The 23,642-nt window shown below is 42.5% G+C and overlaps 1 protein-coding gene across 5 annotated transcripts in view; it reads right to left on the bottom strand.

Annotated features, from left to right (window-relative positions):
- gria1a (glutamate receptor, ionotropic, AMPA 1a) overlaps positions 1-21,300 on the bottom strand; it is a 64,741-nt gene extending 43,441 nt beyond the window's left edge. For all 5 annotated transcript variants that reach the window (XR_015036776.1, XM_085788348.1, XM_085788346.1 and 2 more), the window contains exons 1-4: positions 21,013-21,300; positions 20,723-20,857; positions 4,811-5,050; positions 1,003-1,187 (exon numbers count right to left, since the gene is read on the bottom strand). Coding sequence is in view for 4 of the 5 variants with exons in the window: in XM_085788348.1 (XP_085644474.1) it covers positions 1,003-1,187; positions 4,811-5,050; positions 20,723-20,857; positions 21,013-21,100 (648 nt within the window). In the remaining variant the exon portion in view is untranslated. The remainder of the gene's footprint in view (positions 1-1,002; positions 1,188-4,810; positions 5,051-20,722; positions 20,858-21,012) is intronic.
- Between the last annotated feature and the right edge of the window lie 2,342 nt (positions 21,301-23,642).

Genomic DNA, 23,642 nt, shown 5'->3' with positions numbered 1-23,642 from the left:
CTACACAAGGTGGTTGAAAAAACTATGTAGCAGACTTCTCAATGTTTCCAGCACATCTTAAAACAGGAACGCTGTAAGAACAGTCCTTGAAAATGAGATCTCGATCTCAACGGGTCTTTTACCTGGTTAAATAAAGGCTAAATAAAAAAATAAAAAAATTAGAAATGCACTTTATACAATCATGCAGAAGACTGAAGCTAAAGGTAAAATTCACCGTGTGGTGAATATGTCACTTTAATATTTGACAAAGTACTCATCAACCTAAATGCTTTCATATTCATGACTCTGTGTTTTCTGATACTTCTCTCAGGTGTCTTGAAAATTGGACAATGATTGTGATTACTCAATAAACTAATGATCCTTGACAGCCAGACACGCTGATCAAATGTGTAGCCTACAGGCTGTTAGTTTCCATCTCTTCCGCTTTTGGTTTTGGGAAGGCTACAAAAAAATGTCCAAGTTGTTTAGATACTGATTTATTCTACCACAGCCCCATGGAAACCTCTTTAACATGCGGTGAAATCCCAAGCTCCATCGTCCAACGACCCCTAGTTACTGTTGCTAAGCTGCGATTGGACAGTGTCTGCTCAGGGGAGGACGCTTTTCTTTCAGGACAGTTGAGTAAGTGATGATACTGTCACAGAAGACCCGTCGGCTCCAAATGCCAATGCTGTGTTATTTATTGCTCCTGTCCTTGATGCTCCAGAGACCAAACACCACGGCAGACCCCCAGCCGACCCCCACTGACTCTCTCCTTTGCTCATGTGATTAAAACAAGCAAAGCCTTGATCTTCACTGTGTGTCCAATGTACTTTCCCTGAAGAGGGCGTTTAAACTTAATGTAGGCTACCGGCTTTATGACTGGGATATATAATAAGATTGCATGTGTTTACAAGAAAATTCACTGATTACATGTAACCACTCTGGAGAGCACTGTGTAAAGGCTGCTTTAAATTCCAATATAATCCCCTATCACTCTGAAAACAGAGAAAAGCTCTTTACCTTTTTAAGGATGCCAGTCAGCCTCTCAGTCTCACAGTCAATGATGATCTGGCCCTCCTTTCTCTTGTCCAAATCCTGGAACACTTTCAAGAAAGAAGCCTCTGTCATGGTCTCCACATTAACCGAGGTCACCAGCCAGTTCCTCTCTGCCGCTGTATCCAGAACCTTCTGCAGCACTGACAGGCCTGGTGAGAGGAAAAGAAAGGAGGTGAAACTCTCTGGGAAATGTAGGCTACAGCTTTGACCGAAGAATAGATGCAATAAATGTGTCTAGATGTATGGGCCTTTACACCAAGACTTCTGCAAAGAAGATGAATGAATTGATGAATGATAGCTGGTGTTCATTTGCTGTATTTTATTAAGGCTGTATGAGACATAAATTATGCGTGGGCTACTCTCATACTGCAGGTAGTTATGTTATCAGCTGAGAGATAAATTAAAACAACTTGAGAACAAAACAGAAGTCATGCGGAAAACCAAACGGCTCATGATAAGCTTATCCATCAGAATCTCCCCTGTAGCCTCAGTGATAAAGTGTAATGAGTGGGACAGTCCATTAAACACACTGACATGTACAGGTGTGCTTTTCCAGCTCGTACAGCGCCGGCCTAAATAATCACCACTTTTGCACTAACAAATAATCAGCCCGTGCATCATCACAGACGACACGCTCACAGCCTGCTTTACACCGACCAAGCACCAATTACAGGTGGTGCTACTCAATTACATTGTCACCGATACGCTGCCGGGACTCTTGAGCATCACGGAGAAGGAGGCAGAGCAGCCAGTGAGTTAGTGGCTCATGCTAAGACAGGAAATAAAAGGCGATTAGAGAACACATTGATCTTGAGCTCTGATTTACAATGTGACTCACTGTTGTACTCTTTTGCTGCTGGCAGTAGACCAATCAGATTCCTCTAGAGCTGGCAGCCACTGTAGTTCCAGAGAGTAAATAAAGTAATTTCACCCGCAGCAGACTGGCAGCCATTACCCAAATGAATTATAGCAATTACAAAATTTAGAAATGTAAACTAATACATGATGTAGCTGCAATTGTTTTCTTTCCACCCTCTAAGCTGGCAAACAGTACTAAAGCCACCGTGGGCCTGTACTTGCTGTGTTTTGCATATCCTCCATGCTTGTTTGTTCATGTTCATACAGGCATTTTATGCACAATGAAAAAATGTAAAAAGGGCTTATTCAGTACAACAACAACAAAGCTTGTCAACAGAAGAATGAAAAATGCAGTCACAGCCGCTGAAAGGTGATTGCCCGGCCTTATTAGAATGCACACCAGCTGCTCTCCAGGCAATTCATGCTGCCTATTTGACACCAGGTCATTAAGAATAAAAAGATGGATGGTGTCTCACCTGTACATATGACCGCAATACAGTGCATGTAAATAAATTAGACAACCAGAAAAATGCAGGGATGTTGAAATGGAAATGAAACACAGCCTTACAGCAAATCTAGATGAGACGTATGGCACTTTCTAAGGTTTTGCTGTCTTTCACTGTTGTTGATGAGAGAAAAAAATTATTCCTTGTTGTTGACAGGTTTAATAGTAGCTTTGAAGCTGATGATAGGCATGAGAATGCAGGCCATGCATATAGTCAGTGTGTCCTGATGAGAATGGACAACTGCAGCTGAGTCCTGCACCTTTCAGCACCATGGACAGCACCACAAAGCCGGGCTGTGTAAAGCACTTCTCTCTGTCTTTTCATGCTTCTGTTCCTCCCTCTTTAATCATTGCTCATCTTTCTCTTTATGTGTTTATGTGTTTTATGAATCTGGTTCTACATTATGTACACAATGTTCCAGCACTTGAGCATACAGCTGGGCAGCAGTCAAGATGCGCTAAAACTAGTGCTTGAATCTCATTAGCGCTGTTGACAATGTTCTGTGCTGTAATGCATTACAAAGAGACCTGCAGTCAGCTTTCCCTTAGTGTTATCTTTGCGACTGAACCATTTCCATAATTTTTCTCTGGTCCTCATTCCTCCCCTGCTTCACTCCCTTTCTTTTTTTGGCTCATTGTGTTTGCATTGAATATCTTCTTGCCTTTTTAAATGTAGCTATGTGCTCTAATACTCCCTTATAAATCAGAGCCAGCCTGACAGGGAGGCTCATAGACTAGCCAAGGTAAAATGGTCCTCCAAAGGCATCCGGAAGAGAATAATATCATAATAGAATCTGGTTGTCGTAAGCACCCTTTTGCCCACAGGCACTACATGGAGACATGGCAACCAGGCAATTGAGAGAAGAGAAAATAACACTTTGGGAAACCATTTCCTGAATATTGTTTATGATAGGTTTAATGGGCTATAAAATTTGTTTTCAGGTTCTTGGCTTTTGAAAATAAAAATGAGAGGCACTTTATTAGCAGATGCTGAGGTAAAAGACAGCAAGACAGATGTTACTAGAAAAGGGAATAAGAAACTGGAACTAGAAATATGAAGCCAATATCACCATGGGGAGATACTGATGTAAAAACACAAACATGAACACATGAACACACACACACACACACACACACACACACACACACACACACACACACACACACACACACACACACACACACACACACACACACACACACAAGACAAATTCCTCACAACTAAATGTGATTTTTCTTAAAGGCTTAAAATAACCCCTTAGGAAGGGTGACTGCAGCATAGTATCCAGGCAACAGAGGACTACTGATATGGCTCCATCCCACGACTCAATCACACAGGGGTGACCCCGCACACACACATACACTGCTCAACAGTTTGTGAGTGGCTAATGAATGGATCTCAGAGGATGAAAAAAATAAAAATCTGTGAGACATTTGTGGCGCTACGGCCGTCATACATCAATGAGACTGAAGTCCGCCGTGAAATTTTCCCTGTCAACGCTTGATTGTGCGCTGCGCAGAGCGACATGATGGCATCTGTCCTTTAAAGCTGACTTAAGCCTGTTTATTTCTCCCACACAAGTCAAAAACATCAGCAGATAAAAGTTGCAGTAAGCCCTCATGTTGTCATATGCTAATTTGCATCTGAAAAAAACACATACAAATACAAAATCTGTAAGCTTTTGGGACACAAGCACACAAAAATACACTCATCATGGTCATGCTCCAAAAACCCACAACACCTGGGACAGATGGCGTGGCATTATGGGAAGGGTACAGCTGATTGGCTTGAGAGGAGGAAACAGGAGGCTGACAGGTGCGCTACTTTATTTCAGTCTGCCTCAGCGGTGGTGCTTTTAAGATGTTTAAATTGAATGCTACAGCACTTTTTTGTTTCATTCTTTCATTTTTTTCCTTTCTTTCTCAATGTTCCACTGTAAGAGTGACTGTTGTGACATGGATTATTGTGGCAGACTCGATGCTCGATGCTCGATGAAAAGCTTAATCTTTTGTTCCATTGTGACGTTTATCTGCTAGTCAGTGCAGGTCAATGATTCTTTTCAGTGTTTGCTGTCTGTATAGACGTCGGACTACAATGAATGGTCTGATGGCTGCTCATTTCTGCACATTAGCTTCAGCTGACCCCACTGCTGTCGCCATGACAACCTGAAGACGACTAATGGGGGTTGGTTTAACAACTGGTTCTGGTTCTGACTTTCTTCATGTCCATTTAGCAGAGCTATACATTTAACTTATATTTAAGACAGCTACGGTAAAACTCTTACTACTGTACCATATCATTTTGTTGCTAAAAGATGAATAAAACTTCCACTACCCTAGAGAGCCACAATTGTACGGTAAAGATCTATGAAAACAAATAAAAGGTGATTTAAAGTATACGTTTCCTACCTGAATCAGAACTGTACATGTAGACAAACTTGGTCCATCCATAGTGGTCGATCACTCCCACCAGAGCGTCCTGCAGCTCAGGCCTCAGCTGAATGACAAACTGGTTGGCCGTCTCAATGGGGAAGGACGGTGTGACGAAGCAAACGTGCAGCGCTCCGCAGAAGGACATGAGCATGTTGACTGTCTTCCTGTCATAGAGACCAATAATGGCATACACACCTTTGGAGAACTGGGAGCAAACTGTGAATGAGAGAGAAGAAAAGAGAGAGAAGGGGAGGAAAGAGGATAGTTAGTCTCTGGACTTTCTTTATTAGAGGATTTGGGAATATTTGTATTAAACAGAGAAACTGAAAGCAAAGGCCAAGGCAATTATAGTAAGTAAAAATGAAGGAAAAACTTTTAATCAAGTGGGAACTTGCTAGTGTGGTGCATGCCAATGCCAGCAAGCGAATCAAATATGTATTGACTAAGAGTTATTTGGTTTTAAGTACTTGAAGACATCAGCTTTGGCTCATGATTTATGGACTAAACAATGAACTTATTCATAGAAAAAACAATCATCTAATTAAAGTTGCCTCAGCAGTGGTCAGGGCCAGGCAATTTTAGACAAATTTAGGCAATTCTGAGCAACAAGAGACAAAGAGAACATCAGCATTACAACATCCATTTTGCCCTAGCTGAGGCTTGAACACACAACCTGCAACACTGACAACCATCTCATTGAGCTAATTGGCTAGCCTAAGACCTGGTGTGTGGCTATACAAATGGACTAAACCAGTCACCAGGGTGACAGCAGCTGCTAAGGCAGAATTTAAAAATTGTCAAAATGTCAAAAATTCTGTTATCAAGACAAAAATCTGAAAATATATAATCCATCTTGACAGTATGAAAATGTTGGTCACCTGTTTTTAACAATATGTTTTGCTCCATATGTGAAAAAATGCCACTCTTACATTGACTGAAATTGTTCCCATCAGAGTAGAATTCAAAATGTTTTGAATGTTTGAATGTTTTCAAAAATTCAGATTTTGAGATAAAATTATGATATTTGCCAAACTTCATCTACCATGAATCCAAAATATTGTCAATTTTTTTCAGGAAGATTGAAAATGTATTTAGCGAGAATTGGCTGGTACTGTTTACAATTGAACATTTTAATTTGCACTAGATTTAATCGTCCAAAAGTTGCTAAGGTATTGGGGCAACATTTTAATCAAAGTTGCAAAACTGTAGCATGTACAGTTGATTTGTTAGGAAATCAATGATGAATATTGGCATGTGTTTGCATCTGAGCAAATCTGGCAAGGGACTGGACCTTTGTGCAAAGTTTGGTGATTTTTCATGAATGGGAACTGAAAACAGCTTTAATAGCCTGGTCCATTGAAGTACTCTGTGGCATGTTTATGCAAAGCTGGCTTGCAGGTTCATCTGTGTGCCACCACCAGTCTGTGTGTTTGCCTTCAGTGCGAGGTGGTGGGGGCGAAGGCAGATTAGGAGTAGAGAGGTTAATCAATGCATCCCCGGGGTTCCATTGACATTTTGCTGGCAGCGGGAGGCGGCTCCCATCTCTCATTTGCTTTTCTCCCTCTGTCTGTCCATTTCCCTTTCTCTCATTGTCTGTCTGCCACTCTGACTTCCCTCACACCCTCTAATTTCTTAAAATAGCTAATTCACGCCGATGACATTCTTCTCTCCGGAAGGTACATCCTCTCCGTGCCTTCAGCATAGCATGCTATCTTTGTACTCGCAGGTCTGGCCTGGGCTATTTTCTGCCGTGGTGATGGGTGGGCCTTCCTTATCCCAGTATTTACCAAACAGATTGAAGTCGCTCTCTGTCCCTCGTGCGAGAGCCAGCTCACTGCTTGGAGCTGTGGGGAAGACAGGGAGAGGATGGCCCATTCCCAAAACGCCTAACCTGTCACAGACCTGCACCCTCCAGGCAGGCACGTGTGTGTGTGTCTTTGCGTATGTGTGACGGAGATAGAGGGAGAGTGAGAAAGGCAGGGTGGTTTCAAATGAAAATACATGCACACACAGACACACACACACACACACATATGCAGCCTTTAGTGCTCCAAAAGCCTGGTGACTCACCCTACTTAAAACAAGCCCTGAAATAGACATTTTGCGCCTCGCCACACTGACTCAGTAAGAGAACTATCTTCCCTTCATGCTCTGCACACGCTCTTGCTAGTAAATGGACACTCTCTCAGCTATTGCTTTCCAGCACACATTATATTTCCCCTTACCATTTTGTAGGACCAATTTCAGCGGTGGTCCCTATGTTCTGCTTGGATAAAAGGTAATGAGAGCTTGTTTGACTTTTTGTGCAGTGTCCTATTACTTTGCCCTACAGCAGGTTACACTGACTATGAGTCATTTCTCATACCTACAGTATGTCTGTTGAACAAAAGCAAAAAAAAAGAACCAACAAAAAAGCATGTGCAGCCATGTGGCATGGACCCCCCGCTCCGAGCTGGCAAGAGAACTGTGTGCTTGTCTAATTCGACATGAGCATGACAGAGAACATTAGTGTAACTCAGCAGTCTCAGTTCACATAGTAGAATACAGGAGCGGCATATTGAGTTTGTGTGTGTGTGTGTGTGTGTGAACGGCTTGTTAGCACTGTTCCACATGTGTAACGACATTGGAGGCAGGGCTGAAACACCTAAAGTGATCTCCAAGACCCCAGCAACACCTGTCCACTCTGGCACTCAGTGTCTTCTCACCACAGTTACAGCTGCCATGGCGGCAGGACTGAGGTTGCCTGGGCAACAGTCTGTTTCACTGGCAGGGATTACAGTAGCTCAGAGCTGCTAAAGGACTTTTGAAAGATGGAGTGGGAATTGTGAGTGTTTGGACATTTTGTCATAATTAGGTTTCCCCTCAAGGAATTGGCAAATTTGCAAAACCGACTTGGCTCTGCAAAATCCTTAGATAATATCTGAAATAATGGAAAATTTGCAGCACACTTCCAGTGCACCATATTTTTTTATTTATACTCGTAACAAGCCATAACAATTTCTCGAAGTCGATAGCATCCTTCATCACATGCATAACAATGTAGCAAAGTTCACTGGAAGTGTGTCCTTAGCTGTAATCTTTACCCTTTCTTAACTTTTTCTATGAATTAAAAACAGGTTAGTTTGCAATTAGTGTGGCCAAAGAGTTGAGGGCAGCAGGAAAAGAGAAAAACAACTCAAATCCTAAAGGGGCCAATATAGAACAACAGGAGGAGCTGTCAGAAACAACTTATACAGCTACAGTCTTCCCTGCTCTCTGTTTCCTGTGCCCTGCAGCTGTTCCTCTGCTTAGCATGAGCCAAATATCAAATGACAGACTTGTCTGTGCCGGCTGCACAAAGAGGGCGTGTTTGTGACAGTTGCTCCTGCATCTGAAGTTGCAGATGATGGGAAGGCTGCGAGGTAGTGCTTGGCAACGCTGCATCCTCCATACTAGTCATGGATGTTTACAGCGTGGGACAAAATCATAATGCTTTTGAAGCATCGCTTGGTTTGCTCTTTAAAATGTACTGAGCTAATCAGTGAACGTTGAATGATTCAATGCATCGGTTGATGTTCAGAATTAAAAGAATCTAAATCCATTAAAAAGAGACTGATTGATTTTTCTTCTTGTGGCTATGTGAAGGGTCAATATTTAATTAAATGTCAATATTTGCCAAATATATCAACAAATGGATATTTAAGGGGAAGGCGTCAAGGTGCCCTTGCGCTTGGTGCCTGCCTCCCGCCTCCCAGCTGCTCCACTGGAGCTGCTCACAAACCTGTGTATAGGACAGAGGCATTACAGGGCAGCTCCTTCATGTGTGTGTGTGATTCTTTTGTCAATTGCCTGATATGTCAAAAAAAGAAATCGATATGACTAGATTGAATTGTACCGAGAGCAGTCGCAAAACATTTTTTCAAATGTATTTTTGGGGGACACACAACCTACAAGAATCAATATAAGTAAGGTATTGTCTCTTGAGTGTCTTGGCTCAGTATACATACTCAGGGGTTTACCGTGATCACATGCAAACCACAGATTCTAATAAGGACATTATATACAATATGTACTACCTCCACAAACACAAACACAGAAGGGGACAGAGGGTTTATACTATTTTTCTCCCCTGGGACTTGCATGCTATTATCCTGCAACATTAAGGTCAGCAGTACAGAGGGAATTTCACAGCAGCAGGAAGCCTGGTTCAGCTGGAGGCAGCGTACTGATTGGTGGGTTCTTGCTCACCCATCCATAAAGGTCTTTTTTAAATAGAGCCCCACTATGTACTGACATGTTAAGTGACTCCACAAACTAGGACATCTGATTAACTTGCTCATTTTATTCAATGATCAACTGCTATTCTCTATTCCGTGCATTTTGTTGTTTTTTGCCACCAAATTCCAGAGAAATCTGTTTTCTGTCAGTATGAAATCATGTTTTCCTTTGGGCATCAGTGAACAAAGACTGTGTAATGGAAGAGAGAGCAGCTAAATCCAGCCTAGCTTTCCTCCACCTCAGCATAACCCTGCCAAATAAATTCCCAGACTCGCTCACCACCTTCATACACTGAGCCTCAATCCTACAACTGCACAAGGGGTTTATGGTGTCCATCCAAAGTCACCTCTACGGGCCACAGACCACAGCTTTCAGACTGACACCCGAAGGAGGTCAAATCTTTTTTCCCTCTTCGTCGAAACTATTTGTTTTTGGACCAGTCATTTGTTTTTGACGACTCATTATTTAGCCAATAAAATGTCAAAATGTATTGGAAATGCCTCTCACAATCTCCTACAGCCCAAGGCAAGAAAAACAGCATTTTTCTTCTACCAACAACCCAAAACCCACAGACATTTAAACTGTTATGACATAAAATAGAGAAGAGATCTGAAAAGCTGGGACGTCACGAGAGAAGGTTTAATGTTTTTAGCCATGCTAGCGGTATGGCTGCATGGAAAATACTGTAGGCTATATGCTGGTCAGTCAGTTAGTCCATCACTTTTGGTTCAGTTTGAAATATCTCAACAACTATTGAACTCTTTGCCATGAAATTTGATCCTGACCAAAAACCTGCACAGTTCATAACATTCTTGTTAAACTCAGCCGTACAACGTTTTTAAAGCTAATTACCAAATGCTAACGTGTTAACGTGCTCAAGTCCAATGGTGAGTTTGGTAAATATTACACTGGCTTAGCATTAACATGTTAGCACTGTCCTTATAAATGTTAGCATACTGATGTTAGCTTGTGTGGCGGTCATAACTTCATGGTTTTGTAATGACCAACTTAATAATAATAATGAATCAATTATCAAAATAATTTCATATTGTTTCTATTTAATAATCAATTCCACCTTGAAAAGTTTAATCAATTGTTTCAGGTAAATGTATGCTTTTCTCTCATTATAGTCATCAGCTTTATAATGCCGGGATGTAGAAATGAATGCATAATTTGTTGATTTATTTTATTTATTGCACTTTAATGCAAAGTGTTTCCTCATCTTTTGTCAGAAATCTTACAACACAAGGATTTGAGCTTTAAACCCACATCATGTGCTGCCAAACAATCCTGTACGGGTGATTATATGAACTACTGCATGTTGGAGCCTGGGGGTTCTGTTGCTGATCACGAACCAGAACATCCCTGGGATGCATCTTGTCAGGAACCTTTGTTGCATCCCATCCCATTCGCAATCTCTCTTCCCCCTCATTTCCTTTCAAAAACAAAATCTAGTGCAGGTATGAAAAGATATTCATTTTGGCTTGCTCACAGTTCCTCAGTTAAGACTCCAACTCGCAATGTTCCCCTATCTGCCGTTTCCATATTTAGTTGAAGGTATCCCTTTGAAAGATGAGAGGGTTGACAGGAGCAGGGAGGTTGCTGTCACATCAGGCAGTAATGTACACCACCTTCACAAGGGTGAAGGGTCACTCAATCAACCACAGAGCACTTTGAGGGGAGATAAACACATCTGACACCAGACACTGGAAGACGCACACAATCATCCTCCACTCAGCCACCCATGGCTAATAACTGTCAGATGATGTGTGTAATAAAAACAGAGTGCATGTTGTGGTCCCTCTGGTCCCATCCATCTTACAGAAGGCTAATCAGCTCATGTTAATGAGAGGACCAGCAAACACTCAACTCACACCTACACGTGTACGTATGCATTTACGACCTGCTAAGGTTGTGCAGTCTTGATACCTCATCCACCCGCGCTCAGCACACCTCTCAATAAAAATAAAAAAATGTTTTGCTGGTTTTGACAAGAGCGAGTCTCACGCACAGCTTGTGCTTGTGAAGAATCCCTCAGGTGATGGGTGGGGGAGGCCTGCTCCGTGAGCCCTCCAACACAGCATGACTCACATAGTGCAATCAATCTCCTTCTGTGCAGAGGACAGGGGCCCAGGGGACTGAAACGCAGCCCCAACGTGGATCTGCATGAATGTCTCCAGATGTGACTGGGTAGGAGGTTTTTAGTGTGAGAGCGGTTTTCATGGGATCTCCCACAAAATGACTCTAAATCTGGAGAGAATGATTCACCCAACATATGGGTGTAGTGCAAAGAGGATCTTTTGTCCTTTCATATTCTGTAGAAAAACACACACACACAAAACAGGTTTTAGAGGTATTTAGAGGCAGGCTGTGCTTTGCCTCAATGCCTTTCCATCTCTCTAGGGTACCCATATGCCCCATGGAGGGTTGCACTCAAGAGAGGTGTGCTCTCTGTTCCCTGGTATAAACAGCGAGCTCAGGGAAGATTTAGAGCCTGAGCAAGAGCAATAAAACTGTGTTTATGTCACTGCTGCCACCGCCATGTGTGGCAAAATGAGAGACAATAGGGGAGGAAAAGACCGAAGAAAAGAAGTAATAGGTGAGAAAAATAAGGGAGAGAGGTAGCAGACAGAAAGACACTAGACTCTTAAGCCTCCATCACTGGTACCAACAGTGATCAGCATACATGACCAGCCAAACAGTTATTAGATTAATGTCGGGGAGCATTGGATACCCGTGAGAGATTACATTAGCTGAAACTGGGGTAATGGAAGGTTAATAAGGATGAGCCAAAAAGCAAGCGTGTCTTGAAAATATAGGAGAGGGCAGACAGGCGACGCTGGTTGCTGGAGAGGAGAAGAAACAAAAGCATTAGTGTCTGTGAGAGGGGATGATAGGAGGACTGCTGCGAACAAAGAGAACAGATGCCAGCCCAGCAGTGGGAAACGCAGGGACCACACGGTGGAATCTAGATTTCTCCTATTTCCTCTAAGTAATAAAACAATGGCACAGCATCGCCTCATTAAATGGGTAATCGAGGGTGTGAGAGCACTCCCCTCAGCTCCAAACATATCTCTCTCCTTGTGTCTCACTCTCTAACCCCTCTCATGCTAGGCCATTGTCTCTCCTCCTCGCTGCTTCTCACCACGTTTCCAATCTGCTTTGCCACGAAAGCCCAATCGCCTGCTGAATAAATGCTTACCTGGGCAACGGGTCAGAAACCCAGCCCAGAGCAACTCCTGTCAGGGGGTATAGAAGCTCCAATTATCTCCTTAACAATCATCCCTTCGCAATTATCTCCCCATCTGCGTATCAGTGTCGACAGGTGCAGAGGGACGATCCCACTCACACACTTTCATTTCTCTGACAGAGGAAGTGATGGAGGTGGATAGGCGGCGCAAGAAGCGGCAAATGCACAACCCGCATGCTAATTCAACAGGACTTGCTGTAGAAATTAACAATTGTCTTCAACATATTTCACCCGAGCCACTGGGAAATAAAGTGTTCATACTAGACTTGAGCAGAATTTATGAGAGCAGCCATGAATGTTGCATTCATTTTCCAACAATAACTACATCTCCGAATAACAGCCATTGCTATTGCTAATTATTTTTTCATAATTTGCCTGAGGGAAAGACTTCAGCAAAATGACCACCATGTTCTGTTAACCAAGAGTCACTAAAAAGTCACTCAAAGTTACTCAATTTTAAACAACAATGGAAGCAGACATATAGCCTATTCAACAACAGTTGTACGGTTAGTTGACTTCTATGGATGAAGTCCTCTGGCACAGTATAGTAGCTATATACAGTATATTGCAATAATTGGGGCCATTTAGGAGACTATTTAGTTAATCCAGTGAACGGGACATGACCAATCAACTTACTTCATTTCACTACAGACAGGTTTCTGTGCAACGTCATCGCATTTCTCATTGTTTACAAGCGGAGTCAGGCAGCAAACGAAAAGGACAAGGAGTTGTTGTGCTGGTAATTAATAATTGTATAATATCCCGAGGGGATCTCATCCATTTGCCAAAAAAAGAAGAAGATTATGGCTCCAGGCCATTGAAAGGGCGGATTGGGGTCCTGAAGGTCCTAAAGGCGGCGAGAGTCTGTGCAGCACCGGTGTCATGAAACTAAAAATAATATAAATTAAACATTTTTTTTTAAGTTTTGCACGTACAGACTTATATGCACGCATAATTTCATTTCTGTACTTCTCCATGAGATAACTGCAAATGTCTCTCTCTTGCGCTGGCGCACACACAGGCACTTACACACACGGGCAGATGGGCAGGTCTGCGGCCTGGTTGCGCGTGCACCTAGTATTGTTTGTACACAAGAAACCCATCTGTATACCTGAAGGTCTACTGTCCAACAGCTTAACAACTGTACCTATTTATACAGTAGCTGTGGATCTCTCACATTCTCTCATTCCTTTACAAGGGTTTGGACTGTGGTTTCCAAAACCCAAAATGAAGGAACTTAAGTGTGAGGAACCTAGTAACACTAAAGTAGCAAAGTTCTTTTTCCAAAAGACTTGTTTATGACACAATTTTTAAACTGTGAGTATAGGTTGTGGTAAACCCATGTCACACTCTGAGTTAGAGAGATATCTGGAATGCAATTAAGGGGCCGGCCACTTTGGTGGGAAGAACTGCAAATACAGTACATTATCGAAGTGTTGGCTGAATGGCTGCAAATGGACCATCACTGGCTGTGATTTGTGGTAACTACCTGCCACAAATGCTTAACACAGAAAAGACCACATTAGCACTTGAGCTAGCCACCCTGTAATAACAAGTGAACATGAATTCACGTCGGGTTTTTGAGTTGTTTTCTTTTGTTCCCTTATGTGTGTTTGCTTCTCCAACTGTTGCAGGCTTAACATCATGACAAGGCAGTCGTTTAGCACGGCAAGCGTCTGAAGCTCTGTGGATGACAACAAGCAGTCTTGTGCTGTCACTGTAAGAGCAGTTGCTCTTTGTCACACTGCTTAATATGCTTGTAGGATTTGTTCCTCATTAGAGTACACACAAGCTCCTGAGATGTAACTGTGTGACAAAAGAGGAGCTCCAAGTCTGTCTTTGCTGCAAAAACATGACAGCTGCCATCATCCAGCGCTGGTCCCTCCACCCCCCAGCGCAAATCCTGGTCCTCATCCCCACACACATTGTTTTCTAATTGCCAGCCCCACACGTCTCGGCTTGGGCCTCCACGTCCCAGCTGCCATTACCTCCAGAAAGGACAGATTTGTTTTTAAATACTCGGTGAGCTCATATGAATACAGAGAGGGATTCAGACCAGGCATAGGAAGGCAATGACAGGAACAAACAGAAACAGAGTGGACACAGCTATCAGGGATGTGTCTGTGTTTATGTGCTGAACTAGAAGTGTGTGTGATAAGGACTGGTTTCTTGTCTTCGCAGCTGATTTCTCAAACGTCAAGGTGCTGGATGACTATCGGGGTTACTCCTCTGTGGCAAGTGGCTCTTGGAAAATGGCCATATCAGAGGGAGAGGAGATTAAATGACAGGTTGCTTTTTTTTTTTTCCTTCTTAACCATGACTCTCTGTTCGCACGCTTCCTCTGCCTCTCATTTGCAAAACAACACGAGCGCATGCAACACACAGAAACAATTTCTATCCCCCCTCTGCTCCACACTCTATCACTCTGCTGCTGGGGGAGCAGTTTTGGCTGATCTACATTGATTGCTATGGGCCATTCTCTATCCCTGGCGCTCCGTAGCAAAAAAAAAAAATCAGAGCCATCTCATTCATCAAACCAGCACCTGCCAGACTGTAGCCCAAGAGAACTACCATCAGTTTCTTTTCCTTTTTTTTCTCTTCTACCCCATTCTCTTTGTTTTCTCCTCGACAAATAACTGTCATGTCCCAAGCAGTCAGGGGGGAGCGGTGATCTGCGATTCGTCCGCCTTTTTCAATAACACTATGAACACGCAGTAATCCCGCTGAACATGCATCCACTGTGGAAGTCAGTCACCACAGCTGTACCAATGACTGACACAGCGGATACACAACAAAATACAACACCCCAGAGCATCAGTGACACCAGCCACCGGGTCTAATGTTGCAGCTTAACCTCAACCCCTCCTCTCCCTCCTCCTCTTAACACTTGCGCTGAGACACTCATTTCTGGGGTGTTGTTTGCCCCTTAAGGGGTGAAAGAGTGGAGCAAACGGGGTGTATAGAAAGAGAGAGAGAGAAAGAAAGAAAAAACACTTAAATAAAGGTTTCCCGGAGAAAGACATTTCTATTTTAGTTTCTCATGGCAGGTCCTGTGGAGAGATGAAGACTTTAAAGCATTACAGTGCTTAACAGAGCCAGTTCAATCCTCTTTTTTTCTGCGGGGTTATTATTACATATTTATGCTTATAACTCCATGGAGTGATAGTTTTGGATGTGCTGCACTGAATAATACATTAAATGCATCTGCTCAAGCTCTGTCTCTTGTTAGCTATTGTGTGTGTGCAAGTGTGTGACCAGAGAATTTCATGGAGCAGTCTCACAAGCTCGCACACATTTCTCTTTAATAGTAAGATGATGATACGACTGATGAGGAAACATTTTGGCCATGTTAATGTTGCAGTAGATGGACACAGAAAATAAAGCTGTTTTATTCATGCATGTCAAATTAGGGTTTCAGTTCATTATACTGTTCGTGACTTGTTATTATGGTTTTGGACATAAAAATGCTTTTGATAACGTTCTGCTCATTAAAGTAATTGCTATATTCTGGGAACATTGCAACGCAGGGTTAGGGTACAAGTCGAACAAGACTACAGCTCAGCCAGGTTATGTAAGACCACAAGCTTTATCACATGTGAGCTTTATCTGAATAAAAAAGGGGTTTGAATTCTGAATCAAAATAAAAAAAGGAGGGAAATAATTGTCATCTTCGGCAGACTTGTGCTACCCCATGACACAGTAGATGGTTTGTTTTTGAGAGGTCAAAAGCCAAAAAAAAAGTGTGGGAACCACTGATCTAAAAAGTAAGATAAAGAAGGTCGAAGTCAGCATTTTCCCTGGTGTTGTGTTAAAACCACTCTGTCCATGTTTGTTGTTCTGTCAGACCCATGACACAGCATTCCTAAATCTAGAGTTATACCGGTCTGCTTCTCACTCACTACCACGGAGGAAAGAAACATCTGCATCCCTGCGCTCAATATTTCAAAATGATCTACCTATTACATCACATTCTGCTGCAAAGAGCGGATCTGTTTTGTGCTCCCCAGGAAAATCTGATTGCTGCCTTACCTCCAGTAACTTATTATGTCTATGTGTCAGTAACTTTATAACACAAATATTCAATACTCAAAAGTGTGGTAATAAATGTAATGTTGTTTTTTTTTATTTATTTTTTTACACATTATCAATATCCCTTTGGCATCTCTGCTATTACAGCTTGTATCCAACAATGCAGGAATGTGATTTAGCACCAACGTTCGACCACCCCTGGACTTGACCTCTACCTATACACTCTCACCGCAACACAGACCTACATACATCGCATCACCGGACAGTAATTCATATCTGTCCTACAGGCTTGCCCGGACGGGAGCTACGACCACCCCCCACCCTCCGCTCATCTGTGCCATATTGATTGGCTGGGCAGGCCTCCGCACGGTGCTCAGTTCATTGATCATGGCTGCCTCAAAGATCCTCTTCCAGTCCTCCTCCAGCGACCCTCAGAGACCCAGGGAAATACTGCTGCCTACATCACACTGACAACACAAATCGTCTTTTCCATGAACACTAATTGGTCTTAATGAAAGGTTTATTATCACGATAGCTGAACCGGACACAAAATCAAATGTGAGTTAGTGATGCGTGAAGCTAAATGTAAATCTGTTCCTAGATTTCCTGGTTTGAAACGTTACATTTTGTTGCTAGGTGCACTATTTTTCACAGATATTTTTTTCACCAAAAATAGCCAAAGCTTAGCCTAAATCTCATCACACACATGTAGGATATCAAAGAGAAGAGTGGATAATATAGGCGTGAGCCTGCAGGGGATTTGACATGAAGCTAGCGATTCAGTGACGTCCTTATTATAAACCAAGTCAATAGCAGATTATGGTAATGTGATATCTAACTGAGGAGAAGAGTGACTAATATTCTCCATGTACACACAGCATCCCCGGTGGTTATTTTTAACCACTGGAAACATGTAAAATGAGCCAGTCCGGTAAGTACTTTCACTGAAGATGTGAAAACAAATGCGGATGCAGTGGGTCCAAAAGTCTGAGTATACAGTATATATATATATAGTATATATAGTATATACAGTACGTATGAGAAAGTGGTTCTCATCTTGTCGGACTCCACTGTATAGAAAAAGGAGCATGAATCATAATAAAAAAATGCCAAAAAGGAAAACAGAGGCATGCTTCTACGTTGTGAGTTGGTTTGTTTATATTCAATCTAAGGAAGACGACAGAAAAATGCAAAATAGCTCCAGTGCCCTGTTTCACATTATGCCCACAGTGTTGGCATGGTTATTACCACCCAGACGATTCCGCAGACAGGAAATAAAATGCATTGCTTCACCATTACCTATTGAATGTTTCTGACCATTATGGTTTCCTCCTCTTTGCTTTTTGCTCTCTCTTTCACCTTTGCCCTAGTCCCTCCCCCCACCCTTATTCTCCCGCTCTCTCGGCAGGTGCCAGCGAGTGTGTGTGTGTGTGTGTCTGTGCATGAACATGACTACGTGTGTGTTTTTTGTGTGTGGGGTGGGAGGGCTTGCTTCTAGGAAGTGGCTATAGTCATAAGAGCCAGCTGATGAGAGTCGCCCTCATCCGGAGCTCCATTCATCCCCCTGTGCACAAGGGCCCATTCACCCACTGCTTTTCACACTAGTGGACCCCGAGAGCAGCGGGCACGTTCCCACACTCACGCGCACTTTCAGAGGTGAACTGTCACTCACTCAAGACGTCTTACAAATGCACCCAGATGCAGATACACACACACAGCACACAGCACACAGCTTACTAAATAAAAAAAAGCCAGGAATAGGCTGCTTTTTCTCATTTGACTCATTATAAACAAGCCCTGGAGCCCTTCTTTTTTTCTTCGCTAACACATCTCTAGCCTCCACATCCAAATACTCTTTTAGAACGAGTGACACACAGCAGGAAGATGTGTCATTTTTCACTTTTGCAATCTCCCTCCACTGTGAATCTTCCTGACACGCTTGTACCACAGCCCACCATCGCACCTGTGGACTGCACTGATATAAGTGACAGGATGAAGAAAAGATGTCCAGTTTGATGGCATCACTCAGAGGACTGAGGGGGAGCGATTTCCTGTGGTGATGACAAGGACTGGATTTGGTAAATCCTACATACTGGCAGCGATACTCAACCAAATGCTCAGTTTTTGGGTGGTTACCTGAGCACATCTTTGTGGATATTTAAAATAACTAAGTATCTGTTTTTACTTTTTGTCATTATATTCTGATGGAGTTTGGAGCTGATAATACCGATCAAATCAATAAAGAAGAAATCAGAGGAATTCAATCACCAGAAGGTGTGCCATGCTGCATGTTAGACATTAGAGTCCAAATCGCCATATTGTTCTTTAACACCCTACTGTATATGCTGCTGTCTCTCCACTGGGTGCACGCTGTGACTAAGACATTAATGTACCCTCTCCCCCCACTTCCAACAACCCCCCCCTCCTCCGCTGCTATAGGTTCATGTTTGGTCCACTAGCGACATCCCTGGAGACGTTCAGCAGCAGCCTGACCCTCATATTCACATCACATTCCCTTCTGAGCAGAGGACCATCTCATTAATGAGGGCATCTTGGGTGTGTTTACATTTCATTACAGAGCTGAGCTCTGAGTCCCCGGCCTAAATAGCTAAAGGAGGAGGGAGGATGGGGGGGGGCTGTGGACTGTCCAGGTTTCTAAATATTGTCCACACCTCTGATCATATTCTTAAAGTCATCTCTGAAAAACAACACATGCACATTGTGAGTGGTATGCATGTGGAGTCTGATTTTATGGACAGGTGTAGGAAGCTGATGCTAAATAATACAAAACATGCAGCATTATCTGGGCTTTACTCTGACGGAAGAGTGTAAATTTCCTTTTAGTGTGGTGTTCACCGTTCGACGGCAACCAACGATGAATGTCTATAAATCTGCATGAGTGCTGTTGCACATTATGCTTTATTTCCAATCCAATTCTAAGCTCCAAACTGAATCTCATAAGGACTGCTACAACCACATTACATTAAACCTCTGAGTCACATGCTTATATTTTTTGTCCTTATAAACCAGCATCGTCCTTTTTCCACTTCTTTGTTTGTTCTGTGAGCTACGACTGAAATCTATGACTGCATGCAAACAAGCAGGGACGGATCAGAGACCAGGGTGGAGGTCCAGACAGGTTTCAGAGTCAAAACGCAACAATTGATGACTGATGGTGACAATCGAATGTCTATCGCTGAGGCCATGTAATACACCTGCCAGAGAGGCAGGAAGGTACGATTGTCAGAGGGCATCTGCAGGAGGTCTCCGACTTCACTAACAAATGTGAGCGAGCCACAGGCAAACTCAAGAGGAGTCGAGGATGGAAAGTCGAAGAAAAAAAAACACGGCCGGGGAGCCTCAAGGGCGACAAAATCTTGTCAGAATACAAAGGAGGGATAAGTGCAGGGTTAACAAAGGAGAAACAATTTAGACTGGCATTTCCTTTGTAAAGCCCAGACACTGAGTTATTGTTGGGCTGGCATAATGGCACACATTATCACCCACAGGAGAATGGTGTCCCCGCTGCTCTGACCAGGGACTCAGAATAATGATTTTTCAAACTTCCTCACTGACCATTATAAATCCTTCATCCCACCTCATCCATACCATCTTCTTCTATTACAATTATTCATCACATAGGCTAAATTAAAATCTGAAAGATCAAAGATCCACATTGACATAGATAGGGCAGGTAATCATGAAGTCCTGAAAGTTGAAATGCATATTGTACATGCGTGTGTATGGGTGTCTTTGAAGAGATTTTATGGTGGGAGGGTTTAATAGTGTGTGTTCTGACAGAATAAGATAATCCGATTGTGATCCGTGGTTAATTAGAAATGCATTTAGAGTCGCTTTCCCTCTTTGTTCACATCGCCTGAGAGCACTGATTTGCGCTTTAGTTTTTTTGTTTACTACCTCGGTTTTAAAGCAGCAAAGACGCACTGGGATCAGTGACAGACGTTTTACTATTCATATAGCTATAAAAAGCTGATGTTATATGACTATAGGATCTGCTGCTGTTATTGCTGCTGCTGCTGCAGAGGATGTTTTTTAAATCCCCGTGCCTTCCCTGGAGCGCAAAATCACGCTGCAATCATGCAGAGGAAGGCTGAGAAAAGAAGTCCCTCGCGATCCCACGCAACAGTTAATAAGATACAAACACATGCGAATCTTTGCAGTAGGTCTGTGATATATGCGATTAAAGCCTGTGCAGGTTCTGTGCTACTCAGGGAGTTCAAGGCGCTTTGGAACAAGTCGAGCAACAGACTGAGAGGAAGCAAGAAGAGGACAGACAAAAAAGGAGGCAGATAGCAGCAGCTGTAATGTGTTTCCAGTGTTATAACACTTACAGGCATATGTCATGGAGAAGCTGTTCCCCATCTTGACCATATCCACCTGCGGCACCAGTTTGGGGATGTCCTGGTGGTGCGACAGGGCGAACCGAAAAACCTCATATTCGTGCGATTCGGTTGGGAACAATCCTCCTGTTGAGCAGCAAAGAAACAGGAGTTAACAGTGGACAAGAGCGAAGCTGAGGGGCAAATCATGAAAACACACACCCATTACAATAAATGAGAAAAAAACATACAATCTTAACGTGAAATAGGAGGTTTTAATGCTGCGTGTGCGTCACCCTCACCTATATTGATGTTACTTGGAAAACTTGAGCTTGAACCCAAGCACATCCCCAGTAAACTGGTGTAGAGGATGGTGAAGCTTCGCTGCATATTTCCTTTTGCATTGGCGAAGGGAAAAGAACCGAAATCCAAGCATAGGTTTGTCCGTGTGTGTGAAGTTAAAATCCCACGCTTCTCCTCCCGTCGCCTCCCGTTAAGAGCGACGTTCACACCGACATCGATTCAGCAGCGAGACAATTATGGCAATGGCGAGAGGAGGCACCTCTCTCTCTCTCTCTCTCTCTCTCTCTCTCTCTCTCTCTCTCTCTCTCTCTCTCTCGTCTTTTCCCTCTCTCTGTTGATGCTGTCTTGTCCTTGGCTGCTGTTGTAAGAGACGGAGAATGACTTCAGCAGTAGATTCTATGCAAAAAAAAAAAAAAGCCCGCGTTAAAAAAAAAAAAAAAAAAGCTGTTGAGTCTCGGTATCAGTTTGAAAAATCAATTTCCTCACAACGGCGACCTGATGATTTCACTTGATTGTTGCTTGAAGGGAAAAAAGAAATCGACTATCTAAAGAAAGGTCAAGAAACAGGTGTCTCTGCAATGAGCCTGTGATAAAGCAAATGACAGATGGGCAAATGACAAATAGCCTATTACTGAAAAAAGTACAGATCTATGACACCACGTCTGAAGGAAAAGCACAGTATTTTTTGCAGTGTGTAAACTCAGTGCGCACCCACAGGTCCTTCAGGAGTGGCACGGGTTGGTCATTCATATTACAGTTTTCTTTTGTATCAAATCATTCTTTGTAATTGTATGCTTTCCTGCAAAAATGACTGTAAAGTAGCTTAGTAGTTACTGAATGAACTCCAAAGACAACACTAGCCGGATGTGAATTTAAGTATGTGCACTTCTGAACATAAATAGGTAGATAGATTTAAATAGATATGTTCTATAAATAATAATAATAATAAATAATAATTAAAAAAAAATAATTTTAAGGTTTCTTTACATTTTCTTTTGTTTACAGGGTCATGAATGAATGTTGAACCTTGAACTGTAAGCCCATAGACTATGGACTAGAAGTCTCTGGAGTGAGCAGCATTGAACTGAAAAATCACATCTGCAGACCATGTGATATGACCAAAAACTCCACAGAAGCTACTAAATGGACCTTCAACTGCTATTACCTCCCACTGCAAAGACAGAGGACAACCTCTAAAGTCATCTTTCCTGACTGTTGCCTACTGCAATAAACTTTGCATGGTTAAAATTAAACACATTTAGACCTCATCCTCATTGTTGGATAGGTTACTGTACACTAGCATTATGTCTATTTATTATATTCAAGAAAAACTGACAAAACAGATGATGCCACCAACAAACCAATAATTTGACAATACCATGTAATTTTCTTGTTTTTAAAATCTACTCTCAGTCCCCACTCATTGTTAAGAGAACGATTAGACTCTTGCCTGTAATACAGGATTATGAAATACACACAACAAACGGATGGCTGGCTGAATGGAAACATCTCCACCAGGGATTACTGTTCACTACCTGAGAAATCTGTGCTCAATCACTGGGAGCTGAAAGCAAAAGGCCATTAAAAATGCAAGTGAATTTTTCAGTTTAGGAAGGTTGAGGGTGGAAAAGGCACAGTCTGGAAAATGGACTTAATAATGCCAAGATTCAGTCCTTAAACTGGCTTGGTTTAATATGAAAATGGAAAATTCTGAATGCGAGAAAGGACTCTCACTTTGCGTGCTCCCCATCCCTTTCACACAACACAGGACTGGCGAGCAGCTGATAAGGGGGGTTATGATTTAAACCATGTATTTACTGACAGCTACAGCCAATTATTTCCTGAAGAAAAAGGTGCATGCCCCCATGCGTTTGTACACACTGCAAAATTAACCAACAGTGGTGATATTCACATGAGATTGATTGCAAACCACACCACGGTGTGATGCCCCGGTGCTTGTTTAGAAAATGAAGTGGTAAATCCTGCCTTTGACACAATTAGGATTAGGGATGAGCTCATTTATCAGACCAACACAGAGTATTTCCTTTAGTTAAAATCAGTTTCCGCACTCATTGTTTCCACAACAGGGTGGCAAGCACTGAAACATTGCTTCAAGGAAATGAAATGTAGAAGATTAGAAGCTTAAGATGAATTTGATTTTCAGTGTTTCCAATTGAGCAGAAACATTTCTAGTTAAAAAAGACAGTGTGGCCATGGCGCTTTACACACTTGAGCAATACAAATTAAGGAAGTAAAAGGTTATCTAATGTATGAATGATGGCTGTCCTATAAGTACTGGCAGAATGGTCAATTTCCCCTGCCTTTGTTCAAAATGATGAGGGGTTAGCTCAGACATAAAGGCTGGGCAGGCTTTCATTACAATACTCCGTGTGCAGGAACAGATTTGACTCATGCATATTTTCCCAGCCCATTCCATGGTGTATATTTCAGTGTTTGGGTGTGCTTTGTGTTATGCCCCATGTGTAATGTGCATCATGCAATCTTTTTTAATATCCTGATTAATGCAAATAAATCTCAGAATAGCATTAACAATGGGAAAAAAAATTCTACGGTGCTAAGTAGAGGAATAACAATCAGAGATGCAACTGCTTGTTGTTCTAGGTTAAAA

This window comes from Trachurus japonicus, chromosome 10 (assembly GCF_045865225.1).
Source record: "Trachurus japonicus isolate A0001 chromosome 10, Traja_1.0".
Taxonomy (NCBI): Eukaryota; Metazoa; Chordata; class Actinopteri; order Carangiformes; family Carangidae; genus Trachurus; species Trachurus japonicus.
The sequence above is the reverse complement of the archived record's forward strand: the minus strand, read 5'-3'. Positions and strand labels throughout refer to the sequence as shown.